Source organism: Tachysurus fulvidraco, chromosome 14 (assembly GCF_022655615.1).
Source record: "Tachysurus fulvidraco isolate hzauxx_2018 chromosome 14, HZAU_PFXX_2.0, whole genome shotgun sequence".
Classification (NCBI taxonomy): Eukaryota; Metazoa; Chordata; class Actinopteri; order Siluriformes; family Bagridae; genus Tachysurus; species Tachysurus fulvidraco.
In genome coordinates, this window is record NC_062531.1 from 7456537 (window position 1) to 7474215 (window position 17679).

The 17679-nt window shown below is 39.5% G+C and overlaps 1 protein-coding gene across 4 annotated transcripts in view; it reads right to left on the bottom strand.

Moving 5' to 3' along the window:
- The window catches only part of celsr3 (cadherin, EGF LAG seven-pass G-type receptor 3), a 59929-nt gene that overhangs the window by 2212 nt on the left and 40038 nt on the right, over positions 1–17679 (bottom strand). Inside the window, exons 16-35 of one of the 4 annotated variants that reach the window (XM_047823047.1) lie at positions 14561–14744; positions 13042–13143; positions 12811–12905; positions 12416–12625; positions 11710–11893; positions 11315–11464; positions 11065–11224; positions 9897–10064; positions 9597–9723; positions 9187–9393; positions 7279–7453; positions 5616–5728; positions 4316–4395; positions 3861–3987; positions 3564–3683; positions 2859–2956; positions 2476–2567; positions 2167–2340; positions 1652–1846; positions 47–902 (exon numbers count right to left, since the gene is read on the bottom strand). In XM_047823047.1, the coding sequence (XP_047679003.1) occupies positions 47–902; positions 1652–1846; positions 2167–2340; positions 2476–2567; positions 2859–2956; positions 3564–3683; positions 3861–3987; positions 4316–4395; positions 5616–5728; positions 7279–7453; positions 9187–9393; positions 9597–9723; positions 9897–10064; positions 11065–11224; positions 11315–11464; positions 11710–11893; positions 12416–12625; positions 12811–12905; positions 13042–13143; positions 14561–14744 (3617 nt within the window). Of the gene's footprint in view, positions 1–46; positions 903–1651; positions 1847–2166; positions 2341–2475; positions 2571–2858; positions 2957–3563; positions 3684–3860; positions 3988–4315; positions 4396–5615; positions 5729–7278; positions 7454–9186; positions 9394–9596; positions 9724–9896; positions 10065–11064; positions 11465–11709; positions 11894–12415; positions 12626–12810; positions 12906–13041; positions 13144–14560; positions 14745–17679 lie in introns of all 4 variants that reach the window. The other 3 variants (XM_027134004.2, XM_047823046.1, XM_047823048.1) reach the window with 3 other exon arrangements.

The following is a 17679-nucleotide window of genomic DNA, read 5'->3' on the forward strand; positions in this document are numbered from 1 at the left end:
CATGCAAAACTACTAAAATACAACAAAAACAGGAGAGGGGGCTTACTCTGAGTCTGGCGACACTTCGGAGATACTTTGTGAGGTTGCAGAATGAGGCGGCGGGGATGGGGAAGGACCAGTAGCCGCAGAGGCAGGGTTAGGAGGTGGAGTCAGTACCGTTGAACTGAATGAGGCTAGGATAGAGGAAAGAATGTCCAGCTGCTCGTTAGAAGGTTGACGACTAGGCGGAGCTCCGGGGGCCGTTGTAGGTGTGGGATACCTACATAGAGGGGCGGAGTCTAATCTGCCATGTCGTGAGTGCAGGGTTTCTTGAGGGTCCTCTGTGATTGGTGGAGGGGGAGAGGCTGTAGCATGAGACTCTGAGTGTGAGAGCTGACGTGGAGGCAGAGTTCGGAGCCACTCACGGCATGGCTGTGGCACTGCTCCTACACCCCCATTTGACTCTAGCTGCTCCCGGGAACAGCTGAGGTGCTCTCTGGATGCCTGCTGCCTCATTAGTGTGCTCAATGGCATACGCATACCACCTAAAGAACCTCCTTCCATTCCAGATAGGCTCCCTATGCCAGCTATTCCCACCCCTAGATCCTCTCTTGAGGCATGGATGCTGTGGACGGGGCCTAGATGTTCTCTGGAACCAAGCTCACGGCGACGTGGCAGGAGGTCAAGGTTGTCACGAGACCGCTGGCGCCGTGCGATCGTGTCCAAGTGCTCACGGGAGGAGTAGCGTGAGGCTGGCTGGGACAGAGATCCTGTGCCTGAACACATGCGGCCATAAGAAGCGGCCGGTACACCCCGGTGGCCTAGTGTGGACGTGCGGTACCAAGAAAGCTCGCTGGGCACACGACCCACTGAAGACAAACCCTGCAGGGCTGGAGGACATCCAAGGCGGTTTTTTAAGATACCTGGAGAAGCAGGAGACAGATAAAGAATGTCATTGAGGTGTATCTCATTATCCTTTTGATTATGCGTTTATATGCTCCCTACTTAGAAGGTTAAAAAAAATAAAATCTCAACACACCAGAGCCGAAAACAAACCTTTCTGAGGCTGGGCAAAGGAGAAAAAGTAAGTAAAGTTAGCTTCTAGTTTATTTGCTCATATCTTTCAAGCAGTCCAATTTAAAACCATGGGTATTAATAAGGGGTCTGTTGTCCCCAACCAGATGTTTTTCTGGTTTTAATCATAAGCTACTGCTTTCCTCCAACACGTTATCAGCATAGTCTCTTCCTGTCTAATTTTTCAAAAGCACGAAAATATGGAATACTAATAAAATGTATTGACAGTAAGACAAAAAATTGCATAGTGGTGCATCTTTTTAAGTAGTACGATAACAAATGAACAAGTTACATGTTACATGATTGAAAGTGTAAATAAGAATCGGAGCATTTTCCATAGAAAAGTTAGAATTGAAAAAAAAAACAACCTAAAAAACAAACTTTGGGTTAGATCTCTGTATCAACTAAGACAGACACCTGACCAAAGTCATGCCTACTTTCACAAACATGTCTTCAAACATCATGTGTCTACTGGTTATGGTGTCACCACTGGCTGGATGCGTATCTTGGTTTGTGAGCCACATTCCTGCCTTTAGGAGCTGACCCCTGGCTTTTGGCGCCATTTTCAGGTCTTTGTACTTGTGCATGTGTGTTTCACCTTTGCGGTGTCTGTGCATGTGTGTCGGTCCGCTCTCATCCCCGCTGGTGAGTGCAGCGTCTGCCTGATTGTTATTGGCTGCATCTTTGCTGTAATCGGCCCCGAGACGGCGCTCCGAACCCCATTTTTGAAGAGAGTGAACCTCACAGCCCTCCAATGCAGGCCAATAGGAGAGCAGGTCATTTCCATCCAGATCTGACACGGAAACAACACACCATGCTATTGGCCGGCAAACAATGCTGGGTATTACGAAACAGAAGTTTCCACGGCTGCACTAATGTCTACTCTCTCCTTACTAGCTTTAAAACAGGCTTAACTCAAGGGCAATGCAAGGTTTAATAACTTCTCCTGTTTTCATCAGTGTCAAAGTAAAATAATAGAACAAGATGCTCTTCAAAGACCCAAATATTCTGCTTGATTTAGCAGAGATGCTGTATTTTACTTATATGGAGTTATATAGAAATTCTGGTGGTATGTATGCAAACAGCACCTACCAATCAGCATATTAGTAGTACCTTTGGTGCCATTGTGGGTGGGATCAGTGAGCAATCTCTCACTATGGTTGGTGCGTTTGAAACGGCGCTGAATTCGTCCACGAAGACGAACGTTATCCTCACTCTCAGAGGACGGAATAGACAAACTCCTCTCCTCCTCCAAAGAGAGGTCTGAGTCGGAGTCAGAGTCCTCACCTGATGATAGAAGACAGAGTGAGAATGTTAATAAATTTGCAAAAAGATAAAACAAGATAGAACAATACAACAATAATTGAACTGTGACATTTAAAGTACATCTAAGTGGCCATAGAGGTAATTATATGAGTTTACCTCCATCACGATGGAACATGGCCACATCGAGATCAGTGGCTCCCTTATGACCCAGCATGTGCTCAGCGGTCGGACGTGCTAGAAGATTTTCCCTACTCAATAATTAAACAAACAAAACAGCACAAAGATGAACAAAATCAAAAAGTTAGTAAATCAAGTAGAAATGGTGTTCTCCTTGCAAAATAATGATCTATCGCAAATGTTATGCACATTATAGCAAGATTCCCCAAACTCTTTTTGTCTATTACTTCATATCAATGCAACTTGACATAAAATATATTAACAAAACAATTAGCACTAAATAAACTAAACAGTTTAAAAAGCTGTTTCTGTCCATATTTCCTGTGAGACACTTATGTTTTTATGTTAGTTTGTATTCTTACCGAGCACTGCTGACTGACGATATGGTGGAGGTTCCCAGTGTGATGCGATGTAATCCACTCTGTTCCAGCAGGGAGGCACTGTTGTATGGGTTCTGGCCCTACACACACACACACACACACACACACACACACACACACACACACACACACACACACACACACACACACACACACACACACACACACACACACACACACACACACACCACAAAAAGGTTTTTAATTCATATTTTTCTTGAACTCAACACAGTGGGCTTTTGTTCTGAGACTTTTTATTTTATTGTAAACCTTAGGACTTATTCTGTATAATTCGACAGTTGTAGCACACAACACATATGTTTGTCGAACAGTTGTTACTATTATTATTCATAGCCTTAATGGGTAATTTTTTAATTGACATTCCACACCATTAAACGAAAATATAAATGGATCAAATATCTGTAATAAATAAAAACGTTTGGTTTAAATTTTGTAATAAGGTAATAAAACACTTGAGATATAATGTTATAAGATAAGGATTAACTTGCTATGAATTCTGAGACCCAAAGGGCCACAAACCCATTCAAATATGGTTTATGTGTGTGCATGTGTGTGCGTGTGTGTGTGCGTGTGTGTGTGTGTGTGTGTGTGTGTGTGTGCGTGCGTGCATGCGTGCGTGCGTGTGTGTGTGTGTGTGTGTGTGTGTGTGTGTGTGTGTGTGCTTACAGTAATCTGAGTGGCTCTGGGAGGGTCTTCGCTCGGACTCTTCTTGCCAGAGCAGGCTGCTTTCCAGGCTTCCTGCACTTCTGAATTCAGCAGAGTGAAAACCAGCAGCACTGCCAAACCCTAACCCACAACACCACAACCTGGTCAATACTCACACACACATATTTCACACACTATTCGATAAACAGGTTCACTCGTCTGATTACACACCCTGTCTGAAAAAGCTTAATAATTACCATGCAATTATAACAAAAATTCTCCAGTAAATATTTGCATAAGCCTCACATATACACACACCTGTATGCAGCAGAGGATGATGAAGAGGTAGTGGAAGGCCAGGATGCTGTTATTGACTGCCATTAGCCCAAAGAACCACACACATGCACTCAAGAGCAGCAGGAGAAAGGCACTGCGGATAGTGGCACTGAGGCATGAAGAAAAATGGAAATGATCCACATTAATTCATCACTAAAATTTCTGATGGAGTTCATTTGGCAGCATAGGAGAAGGTTAGCTAAAGGGGACTAGCTGTATGACTGAATGATGTTAGCTCTGACCCTTATGTAACCTAAAAACTGGAGCAAAAACAAGACATCCAGTCAAGCAGAATAAAACCTCTCCTGAGTGTCTCTCTCTCCCTCTCTACCTCTGTGTGTGTGTGTGTGTGTGTGTGTGTGTGTGTGTGTGTGTGTGTGTGTGTGTGTGTGTGTGTGTGTGTGTGTGTGTGTGTGTGTGTGTCTTTTAAAACTCACATTATGGGCAGCTTCTTAGTCTCCTTTTGAGACGGATTGCATGTCATACGTAGAACCATCATAAACATCCCTGTATTAGTCTAGAAGGAAGGAAGGAAGGAAGGAAGGAAGGAAGGAAGGAAGGACAGAATGAACAGGGGGAGGGAGAGAGGGAGGGAGGTTGGGAGGGCAAAAAGAAAGAAAGAAAAAAAAAGAAAAAGAAAAGAAAGAAGAAGATAGAAAGAAGAAAGAAGGATCAAGGAAAGATAGAAAGCTACCTCTTTTTTTGAAGGAACAAGAAAGAAAGAAAGAAAGAAAGAAATGTAATTAATCTACCGATTTATTCATTAGCATAGTAACATTTTTTCCAATTATATGTTGTATCATAGAGGTCTACAACAGACAGACAGACAGACAGAAAGAGATAGGCTAAGATAGACATAGACACAGACAGACACACAGACACACACAGAGAGAGAGAGAGAGAGAGAGAGAGAGAGAGAGAGAGAGAGAGAGAGAGAGAGAGAGAGAGAGAGAGAGAGAGAGAGAGACACACACACACAGATTATGGATTGATGAATGAATGGACGGTTGAATGATTGGATGATTGGGTGGAGGGGGGTTGAGTATGTCTGATAAAGATATATATTCTATTCTATTCTATTCTATTCTATTCTATTCTATTCTATTATAGTACAATGACACAAATGTCTCCTTACTCCTTACTTAAATAAGACTTCCCCAGACTGCCAGCATGCAGTGTCCCATATGCCCACAGGCCAATTACAGCAAAGTCAAGTATCATTATTTCCATTGCAATGCCTGGGTCTGGCTCCATACTGTAATTGATCTGAGTTTAATTCAATTCAATTTAAATCTAGTTCTTCAGCACTCACACAGACTCTAAGCAGCTTTACAGAAAACTGGGTCAGTGACACTAATGAGCAAGGCCAGGGCAACAGAGGCAAGAAAAAAACTTTACTGGAAGTCGATCTTGACTCATCACCTCTCTGTAATTACTTGACTAAAATAAACATCTGTGTTTAAAATACGTTTCCAAATCCACTGCTCTAAAGTTATCTATCTAAGTGATAATAGAGGGAAAAAAAGTCCACACACACACATGCGCACACACACACACACACACACACACACACACACACACACACACACACACACACACACACACACACACACACACACACACACACAGTACAGTATACACTACATAAATAGAGTGTTAATGATGAACTCTATGGGCTTAATCAAGACAACATCGATCACTTTGAATAAAATGCAGTACTAATGAGTTTTTACCTACCAGTATTACAATGACGATGGGTCCAGCAAAACTCCAGATAAGTTTATCATAAAGGGAGATCCAGCAGAAATCAGGGTTCCCATAACCTTCTGGGTCCAGACCCACAGCCAGTCCTAGAACAGAGATATATAGATGTATGTCAGGACATACTGAATACTTGATAAATATATTTAATACCAAAAAAAATAAATTTGAAGATTTGGTTATATAAATTTACAGAACATATTTGAAACATTAGCTTTGTAGCTACATAATCAGTACATATGTTTAAACACAGGGTGATCAACTATAAGAAATATTTCATGTTTTTTTATCTGCTTCGAACAAATTTTATGAATCAGTCAATAATTTTTAATCTTGTCAAAACTTGCACAAGTCTGATCATGTGAACCTAAAGTGAAGTAACTGGATGTATAATAACAAATCTTGTGGAATGCCATTATATCATATAAAACCTACACCAAGACTGACTAAGAGAAAACTACACTTTTTGTTTGTGGATATAATTTCAAATCTATCAACATGATATTATAATATCTATTATATTTACTTTTTTGTCCACAGTTACATTAATTTTGTGGAACAACCTGTTATCATGTACATTATAATGCCAATAAAACATCGGTACAGTAGTTATTCTCTTACCAGCTTCTTTTTTTTCTCTTTCTTCAGGATTAATAACACATGAAATGTATCTTGTTATCGAGTAACCGCAGCCTTTTGACCGAACGACTTTACTATGGCAAGATATGTCTGATGTCTGAGTCCTTCCAAAAATACAAAGCGACTCCATACAGACGGCTAATCATTGTATTTATTAAAGTGATTAGACTCATTAAATTAGTTAATTATGAATGGAGCAGTTGCCATAAAAGTCTATGTGAATGTGCTGCTATTATGGAAATGTTAATATATTAGAACAAACACATTATAATGATTAACCTGTGATTTTAATTTCTGTCTGAGAAAATCATCTTCTGGCCAGACAGACATGAGAGTTCAGCAGGACTATGTTCATTACAGGTTTAATTATAATACTGTAGCTAGAAAGCTAGTAGCTAGAAAATAGCTTGCATGGATTTAGAAAAAAAAAAAAACATATTCAGTAAAAAAAAAATAGAAAATATCATATATGGATATAAAGTGAGTAAAGCCTTATATCAACAAGTTTTCTGCGTAAATGGGAAAATATCAGTACTAGATACTATCAGAAAACAAACTAAGCTTTTATGAACCCGTGGTGTAACAGTCAGTGTCACTTTAATGCAGAAACACGTTGAGGATATGCTAATTCAGGATGGTTGGATTCGCTCTGAGAGGCTGGGGTCAGGAAGTCACTGTGTAGTATCCACAGAGATTATGATTGTCCAGGGTCTTGCTCAAGGGCACTCCAGTAGTGATCTGACCTCAGTAACCCCCTGACTGCTGACTATCTCCCATGCATAGAAACTTAAAAAGGCTAATTCAGGCATTTTTAATTGAAGGACAAAAACTCCTTTGACAAATGCTAATGAATCCTTAAATCTTATTATACTACTCATAAATTACGTTTTGGGCTCTTAAATCATCAAGTCATTTCTAATCAGCTGCTATATTTTATTAATTTTATTTACTTAAAACAGAAAGTCTTATAAATTTTGTTTTTATGTGTTTGTGTATCTACCAGTAATGATAGCAGGCACTCCCCAGCCAATGGCGTAGTAAAATCTCATGGCTCCATAGTTGATGTTTCGGGCTTCTGTCTGCATGCGGTAAATGTGCAGAGCCTCCACAAACATCCAGGCAAACGCAGACATGAAGAAATAATGCAGCAGGATCGCTACGACTGTGCACAAAAACTGGGAAAGAAAACACAGGTGTGGAGAAAATAGGATGTCAGTCAGAATGCAGGAGCGTGACTGAATAATGGAAAGAGAAAGCAGGACGACACGCTACAGAATCGGTACAGACGACAAACCAACTGAAGCGATCAAGTGACGCATCATTACGCCTTGATGATGTGTGTATAAACACACCAATGCATTTTCTAAATGAACAGCCGGTGAGATTACTTGAAATACATTAAGCAGAGAGACTAGGCTTGATTTATGAACCCGATGTGAAGAGAGTTATTGGTGATTTCACGGGAAACATTTACACAAAAAATGATGCATTCTTGAAAATGTAGTTCATATCACATTAGTGCCCATGAGTTTGTGCAAATTTATGTATATGGACTCATTAATGTGACCCTTTATTGAAATGCATTGCGGAAATGTAATAAAAAATTTCCATTTCATATCAATGACCTGAAAGAGCTGAAAGATGAAGTGCCTGTCAGGGATTTTCTATTGAAATTGATGTTAACATTCACGGTCTTTTAGCAGCGTAATATAAAAGGCAGTAGTAGAATATATAGAATATATTTCGGCTGGTTGTCATGGTTATATTTCAGTATCCCTACATAGTATCAGATGCATTGATTTGGATCTCACTTTAGTATTAGAATTAAAGTAATTACATACAACTCAACACGCTGCAATAATGGACGTGCACTTAATTTTAATCCAAGTGGGTGGAGAGTACAGAACATGTACAAGTCTGACATCCATCAAAATGAACACTGAACACTGAGTCTGTCTGACATGACACACCGTGTCTGAAATATATTTACTATGCTGCTATGGTATCTGTACTCAGTTTGAGATGTTCAAGCTGTGCACAAAACTAGTGCATTCTTTTATTGAAGTTGAAAGTCACTAAAACTGCAATTCAAGCTCTGAAAAACTATTAATCATGAATGAAACAACAGACATTGATATCAAGCTCACACATTCACACATCCACACACACACACTTTTCCCTAGAGTGCAGCCCACTCACAGTGAACACTTAAAATTTCCGAGTTATAATTCAGTGCATGTGTGTGTGCGTGTATGTGTGCGCGCGCGCGCGCGTGTGTGTGTGTGTGTGTGTGTGTGTGTGTGTGTGTGTGTGTGTACTTCATGTGTGTGTGTATACTTCAGACAAAAGCATTCCAGTCTGAGTCACAGTGTAATATTCAGTGAGATTGATGGCCCTCTGTGCTGATGGCTGTGATAGCAGTGTTTAAATGAATATTTAAATCAAGCTGTATTGTGCAGTCGGTAACATTTCTATCCAGCTGCCAATACATTTTTAAACTGATAAAGGTCGAGTGAATATATCTACAATGTCGAGTGAATATATCTACAATGTTAGATTGACTAGTTAATGATTTATACCTCCATAACAGCCTCACATCTTCATTCACTGTCCTGCTCAATGAGCCACTCACTTAATCATCATTTAAATAGTCATTGACTCAGTCAATCACTCATCACACACTCAGTCAGTCACTGACACAGTCACTCATCACACACTCAGTCAGTCACTGACACAGTCACTCATCACACACTCAGTCAGTCACTGACACAGTCACTCATCACACACTCAGTCAGTCACTGACACAGTCACTCATCACTCACTCACTCACTCACTCACACACTGTCACTTACTCACTAATTCATTCTTTTTCTATTTCCCTCTATCCCTTGCTCCCTCCATCACTCACCTGTTGTTCAGTTTGGTTGATGCCCAGCAGGTAGGTGAGCTGAGAGAGGAATGTTGCCGCAGCCATATTGGAGTGTATGCTGCGTGTGTTCGACTTCAGCTCTCTCAAACAGGAGAGCACCGTAACCGTTAGCAACAGTGCCACCATGGAAACAGATAGAGATGTGTAGGTTACTATGGCAAGAGTCTCCAGGTCACCCTCTAATTGCTGCTCACAGACAGAGAGAGAGAGAGAGAGAGAGAGAGAGAGAGAGAGAGAGAGAGAGAGAGAGAGAGAGAGAGAGAGAGAGAGAGAGAGAGAGAGAGAGAACAACAGTATGATTAATGATTAAATGAATGTAGCTTTCTTTCAGCTTTATCACAGACCTAATTACTTCTTTTTGTTATGTGAGGTGTTTATGTGTGTGTTACCTCTCTCTGTGAGCTGTCCATCAACACTCCAAAGGTACCCAGTCTATGGCACTGGCAACGCACATGTGACATGTTCCTATAGACAACACTGCAGTCCCTCACTGTCCAACAACCTGCTGCTGACACTCTATATACACACAAACACATACACACACACACACACACACACACACACACACACACACACACACACACACACACACACACATGTTCTTCATTTTGGTGGAATATGATGATTTTAAATGGCACCAGTAGTCCACGGCTTTCTAAACATCACCCAGATTTTTCGATCATACTCACGGGCTGGTGTGGTTCCACTGCACGCACAGAGGCTTGCTGCGGTTACTCGTCTCCAAGAGACGGAACTCCAGCTGAACAGGTGGCTCCAGGAAACCCTCCACAAATGAGTGATTATTATACACAGATACACTCACTACAGGAGAATTCAGCACCGGGTGACGTGGCAACCTGCAAATAATAGACCCACTTAGGACACATTTTCTCCATAATTTGCTCTTGGGCAATTCCCACCCACTCACTCTTCCCTAACATGCTATCAGCTGGGAGAGAGAGAAGACATGCTTTCTCCAAGATATGTAAATTCATTTTTAAACTGCAACGAGTGGTGCTTCACAGGGAGGCATAACACATTTGGAGTAAAGTGCTACCTGCCCTCGTACATATTCATGTACTTATACAGTAGATGCCCATGGTTGACTAGTGTTGCTGTAATTGACAGGTGAGAGAGAGTATGACATCCCAGCCTCCATGCGAGCATGGTAAATTTGACCCTTTTTGGCTATAGCATTGTTAGAATATAAAACTACAATTAAAAAAAAATAAAGCCTTTAATCTTAATTAAAATATGCAATTAATTTAAACAGAAGTATAGAAACAGAATAAACTCTAATGATTCCAAGAGCAACCATATAAACACAGTTACATTTTTGACTGTCACACGCACTGCTGTGTCACTTTACCCATATCAGCCATGGAGCTGCTGAGGAAACATGGGGTTTTTCAGTTAATATGCAAAGGCTCCGATGTAATAACTCAAAGCCGCAGCAGGCAAATGATCATGCTGAGGCCAAGAGATAAAGTCTTGGCCACAAATTGTGCAACTTGAATGCACAACTGAATAGTTGTCACACTTAATACGTGGCCTTTAATCAGTTGTTTGGCAGGAAGAAGCAAAAAAAGTTGATTGAGGTTGAGAATTCTCTTAAGGTGAGAGATTTACGGTATATCCATGTTACAACCACAGTGAGACCAGTGTTCATTCCAAGACTGAAGTGTAATCATATATATGTTTAGCTTCAAGGCTCTATGTTTTTTTGCCCACAGAACCCTTATTCCCAAACAAATCAGCAATATGATGGTGTTACACTGGCACGTACACCACATAAAGCTGGAATATACTCTCATGGACACTAATACAGACCAGACACACAAACACACACATACACACCTAACTCCTCGGCGGTCTGTATGGTATTTAGGAGGAAGTGCAGCTCCGAGACTGCGGTATATCAGGACAATAACAATGGTGAACGGTGAGTTATTCGGCAAGCCAGATCGTCGTGCTGCTGGCACTTCTGGCGTCTGATTGGCATGTAAACTCAACGGGGCTGAGCATAAAAAAAAACATTTCAAGCAATAACAACTCTGTTCAATTAGACCAAAAAATAAAAGTGTCAAATATTTCTGTGCGTACTCACAGTAGTTGCGTTGTAGCACCAGGGCACTAGGTGGCAGCACTACATGTGTGTGTGCATCCCAGAGGGTCTGTCCACGAAACATTGTGCTGTGATACCGAGGAAAACGTTTCCGCACATGTGTGTGGTTTTCTACACGGTCCACAGTCATTACTGCAATTAACACAAACATTGCTAGTGTCAAGTATCTTGACATACCTTCAGTTAGATGATTAGATAACTGGGATTAGTATAAGCTTATAAGCTGTTTGGAGAGAGTTTATGTATGTGTGTGTGCATGTGTGACTGTGATGGTGTGTGTGTGTGTGTGTGTGTGTGTGTGTGTGTGTGTGTGTGTGTGTGTGTGTGTGTGTGTGTGTGTGTGTGTGTGTGTGTGTGTGTGTGTGTGTGTGACTGACCTATATTGGGTGCCACCAGTGCTACAGGATTGAGGTAGGTGTGTTTGGTGTTCTGGGCGAGGTTGCGTGAGTATTGCTCCAACAGATCAGCCAAGCCTGCTGCTCCACTCTGAGCTGAACTTTGAGACCTCCACAATCCTGCTGAGCTCGGGCTTAGTAACACACTGCATGCTCGTAACACGTTCTGCAAAGAAAGAGGAGAGGAACGAGGAAAGTTATTGGAGTGAGTTGAGAGTTAGAGATAAATTGAGATCAAAAGACTATAGCGATCAATAAGATTGTTAAGATGTTGCATTTGAGGAAAAGGAAAAAGAAAGCCAGAGAAAGGAAGTACATGAGGGAAAAGTATCAAGTAAAGAGATAAAGAGAGAAAAAGGAGAACAGTGAGATAAAAATAGGATGAGAAGGAAAGTAAGAAAGACAAAGGGTCAGATGGAGGCCATAGTGGTAGAGAGATAACAAATTTAAGACAGGGAAAGAAGTGAAAGAAGAACCGATGGAGGAGGAAAGAAGAATGACAAAAAGGGGAAAGAGATGAAGACAAAGAAAACAAGACAAGAATGAAAGAGAAAGGGAGGACAGAAGAAAGGAAGAAAGGACAGAGCGATGATTAAAGCAAGGAATAAAATGAAGCAGAGACTGTGAGTCAGCGAGAGAGACAAACATATAAACCCATACAACTGGAGTGTGTGCAGCATATTCTCACCTCGGTGAAGTGAGCGTCCTGTGTGGCCGTTAGACCGAAACCTGTTTGAAGGCTCTCAAAGGTCAGGAGGCGGGACAACAGTTTCTCAGCAATCTGGAGGTCGTTGCCATAGAGATAGGTTGATGCCTCGGTGACGTCACGCAGCTGATGGGCCAGCTTCTTTTCAGTGATGGTGTTCAGTACTGTCTCATTTCTTTCAACTGCGTCAAGCTGCTCACACACACACACACACACACACACACACACACACACACACACACACACACACACACACACACACACACACACACACACACACACACACAGAGCAACATACACACAGTCTGTATTAGTAGTCTTGCAGGAAATGAATGTGTATTAAAGGCTGTGTGTCTGTGAGTGTGTTTCTCTCCTACCGCTGTGTTGAGCTCAACAAAAGCAGGAGATGTACAGTTATAGAGATCAGGCTCCAGCCAGCCTCGGTCTACATCACAGTGACGAATAGCAGCTCCTACAACACAAACATACACAACTATTATTGTAATACTTTGATGACATAATGTCATAACATCACACACCTACACATTCTGAGTTTTAGAGTATTTGCTTAAACCAGGCAGCACAGAAACATTCACACAAACACGCACCTACTGATCCTTTAGGACAGGGCACCACAGCGGGCATGTTGAACTTGGTCCTGGGCCACCAGATTCCCGTGGTGATCATCTTTGGACAGCCATCATAGATCACTGTGGAGTACAGAGGGACAAATAGTTTTTTTTTCCAGCAACTGGTTTGTGTTAATTAAGACAAACAAACCAACAAACAAACAAACAAAAGTGAATCACTTTTATATAATAATAATAATAATAATAATAATAATAATAATAATAATAATAATAATAATATTAATATTGTTGTTAGTTATTATTATTTATTTATTTATTTATATTTTTTTATTATTATTGCTCTGACAGTGGTGTTTGCTGTAATTTGAATCATTAATATAACTGAACTCGTTCTAATTTAATAATTTTTACAGTAACTACTTTAAAGGAATTTGTATGGTGAATCTCCACAAGATTTTAGTCAAATAATAAACAGATTGTTTTAAAATACCATTTAAAATGGTAAATCTTTATGAAAGTAAACCGACTGTTGCTATAAATCCTATGGGTTTTAATACTTTAAAAAGCAGGACATTTTTTTTAAATAAAGAACACATGCTTTAGGAATGTAATCAACTGTAACTGCTGTGGTGTAAATGTTTAATTTTAATTATTTTACCAATTATTATCAATTATTACTGTCAGAAAGAAAAGAAATTAGCTGATATAAATGTTTTAGCTTTAGATTTACAAATGCCTTAGTACCCAACCCCAGAATTCACTAGTTCTATTGATCTGACTGTAATTTACACTACTGAAATTTCAACCTGTAATCACATCTATTTACTATATATTGATATAAATGATATTGTAATGATATAAAAATATATTTAAAGCAAATAAAACGATGTGATTTAAGTGGATCCTACTCCAACACTCCAACACAGCTTATACACACGATAATGTATTCGTCTTTATCTTAACCCCTTTTCACAATTCAACTGCTTTTGTCAGGTGACCTATTTTCCACCGCACTGATATTCACCAAGACGTTTAACTAGTGGCTGATTTTTGTGCTTCTGTTGTTAGCATAAAATAGTGTCCTATGTCCTGTTTTACATGACATGAAAAAGAACACACAAATGTAGTGATACTTCCACTTAGTGATGTTTTATCACACAAATGTTTTAAATCACACAAATAAATCATTGAACCGGAAAGGAAATTAGAAACAGATAATATATCAGAATAGGAATGAATATCTACATGGAAGGAAAAATGCAGACACAAAATCATAAGTGTTAAATTAATTTTTAAATGTACATATAGTTTTTATCATTGGAGAGTAATTTAACACTGGTGATTTTTATTGCACGGGTGAATGAATGGCTGGATCCGAAAAAGTAAGCTGGATTAGGTGTGTGTGTGTGTGTGTGTGTGTGTGTGTGTGTGTGTGTGTGTGTGTGTGTGTGTGTGTGTGTGTGTGTGTGTGTGTGAGAGAGAGAGAGAGAGAGAGAGAGAGAGAGAGAGAGAGAGAGAGAGAGAGACTCCGCCCCACCTTCACAGCCAGTCTGTGTGACCTCAGCGAAAGGGTTGTCACACATGTTGCACTGCCGACCAATCACACCCGGCCTACACTGGCACTGTCCGCTCTCTGGGTCACATGTCCGTGTAAAAGAGCCCACCGGGTAGCAGTCACACGGCAAGCATACATCACTACCCCGCCGTCGATAATGGAACTCCTGACACATAACCAGCCACACAACACAGATGTACACATGCATGAGCAGGAACACACACGTCCGTTAAAGGGAGAAAATACACAAAGTAGAACATTGCCACAAAAACAAGGACAAGAAATACATATGTGTATTTAATTCTGATCTTATTTTAATTGTCTGCTGTTGTCTCTGTGTACTGGAAGCGTATTACACTAAAACAAATTCCTTGTATACTGATTCTGATTCTGATAAAATGTGTAATCACTGAAAGGCTGGGTTTTTTTTTGTGAGGAAATATTTCTGTAAAATTTCAAATCAAATTGCTTTGTTCCACACCGTCCTTCAATTCTCTCCTATAACCACATTCACAAGTGTTTTATACATCATATATTACCTTGGATCAAAATTAATACTTATAATAACTCATTTTTAGAGCCTTCAGGCTGCACATTAACAATTAATATTCATAAAGAAGACCCCCTCCACGGGTGGGCATTTATATTCATTAATTGCCTTGTTTAAGCAGTAAAATAAGGCTGTTTCTCCTGTGCTGTGTAAGAAGAAATTCTAATTATTAAAATGTGAGCAAATATTTTCTTCTAATTCAGCTTTCTGATGCCTATTTCTTTCCTAGCTTGAGTAAGAAATATGTCTTTTCCCTTAATTAATGTCATGGAACTTCAAGATCCATTGCTAGTGAATTTACAGGCTTGAATTGTTAATAGTAACACGAGAGATCTCAGAGCTGAGATGTCAGAGGAAAGAGCAACAAAATTAAGCCTTTGGAAAATCGCAGAGAAATTTAACTTCACCCATAGATCATGGAAAATGTAATACATTGTTCATATTTCTGTACATATTCTTGCATGAGATACATTTCATTTACTGCTTCTTTATGTTGAAATCTTCTAAGTTAAATCTTACATGGCAAATATTTTTTTTCTGAATCATCTCATTTCTCCAGTCTACGCATTCATCAAAGCTACTGTTTAGTTGCCATCATAAGGAAGACGATCAACGCAATGAGTCGAAAAAATATTCCACCTTGCGTAGATACACATACGCACACACATATATACATACACATATACACGCTTTTGATCAGCACTTACAAAAAATTGAATAAACAGAACGATTCTCTGATGAGTGTAAAAATTCTTAGTCATGGACACCATTAACATTTAACTCTCAAATCGTGGCCCTAATGAAGTAGGGATTTATCTTGTAAACATTTTTTTTTTTTTGTAATTTAATATTATTTAAAGTTAGAGTAATATTTGTTTTAAATGCACAGTAATATTTTGGCAGTTTATTAGAAACAAGTTTTTTTGTATAGTAATTTATTGTATTATTAATTATTTATTATTTGTATAATGGTGGTGCAAATTGACACCTAGGTGATAGAATGAACTTCCCCTAAACAAGCAAACAAACAAACAAACAAACAAATAAATAAATGATCTATCAACTATTTTGCTGTATTTTGCTGTATATATGACTTTTAGACCGACGCTATTCTTAGTCCGTGAGCTGGTGAACTAGTAATGATGTATTCACTGATTAAGCAAATCATGGGCTCTGTATTTATGCTTCATGGATGCTGGATTTTGAGAAGCATGTCTGTAGAGAACATTTCTGAAAATCCTAGTTTTTAATATTTTTTTTCCAGCTAAACTGATATCTTAAGTATTAATTCACAGCAGCTATAACCTGAAAAAGAACATGAACCAACACCGAATTATAAATCAACACACTTAGCATAGTCTGCATCAGTATCGCTGACTCAAGTCTCTAACATTACTTTAGGCAGTGTAACCTCTTACAGCGTAACTAATCTCTCTTAATTACGGCTTCACGCATGTGAATCAATTACCATATGCCTTACAGGCTAATGATGCAACCAATTACTTTGTGAGTGTGTGCAACAGTGTGTGTCTATTTGACTCCAACACCTACTATCACACACACCCTCACACACTAAAGTGATAAGGTGCTTGCCAGGACTGACTCTAGTGACACTGATTAGGTCAGTGAGAAGATGAGGAGAGTTAGCTGCTACAAGAACACTGGATAATTACAACACGATGATGGGGAATACGTCTAGTGTTACAGGTTAGCAAGAAAATAAGATTACGCTATAATATGGATGTAATGAAAATGAATGTTATGTTCCGTAATGCTTATTTATGCAAATCATCCCGTTTTTCTGGAACCTCTGTTTCCAATCGGACCTTTACAAAGATTCAGCACATATATCAGCACATGGAATAATTTCCCTTAATCCAGATGTATCCTGGATTTTGTATAGCACAGAAAACACACAGGGTTTGTAAATATGTATTTATACCCATACTGACACAAAAGCCCTGCTTTCATGTTTCTGTCCATGACATGCTTTTTTGTTTACACACCATGTGCACTGCCATGTTCTACATGTACATGGACTTACATTTTATATCATTTTATTCATTTGCGATTTAATGGCCTTGCTCTGTGGAAGCAGCTTAGTGGATCTGGGATTCCAGCTCACAGCCTTTCGATCAGTAGTCCAACACCTTAAGCACTAAGCTACCACATCCCTCATGCTCTGGTTGTGTCCCTGCTTCTGTCCCATCACTGGTACCATTGTTGTATGTTACTGATTACTTTGGCGCTCATGCTAAATTTCATGGTGTGTTCATGCTAACTAATGTACTAAATAATCTTATGATGTGAAGTATTCTTGTACGATGATATACATATTAATAAAAAAAAGGGGGAAATGGTACAATTTCAAAAAATATGTTAGTATATTCGCTTTGTGAAAGAATACACATGTAAAGTGTTACCACAAAGCGTGAGCAAAGCAGAAGGCAGAAAATGAGATTTAAAGGGAAAAGCAGACAGATTTCATCAGTAGAACAGAGAGATTTCAAAAGGTCAGACATCAGGAGGCATAGCAGGGGTTCAGATTAGA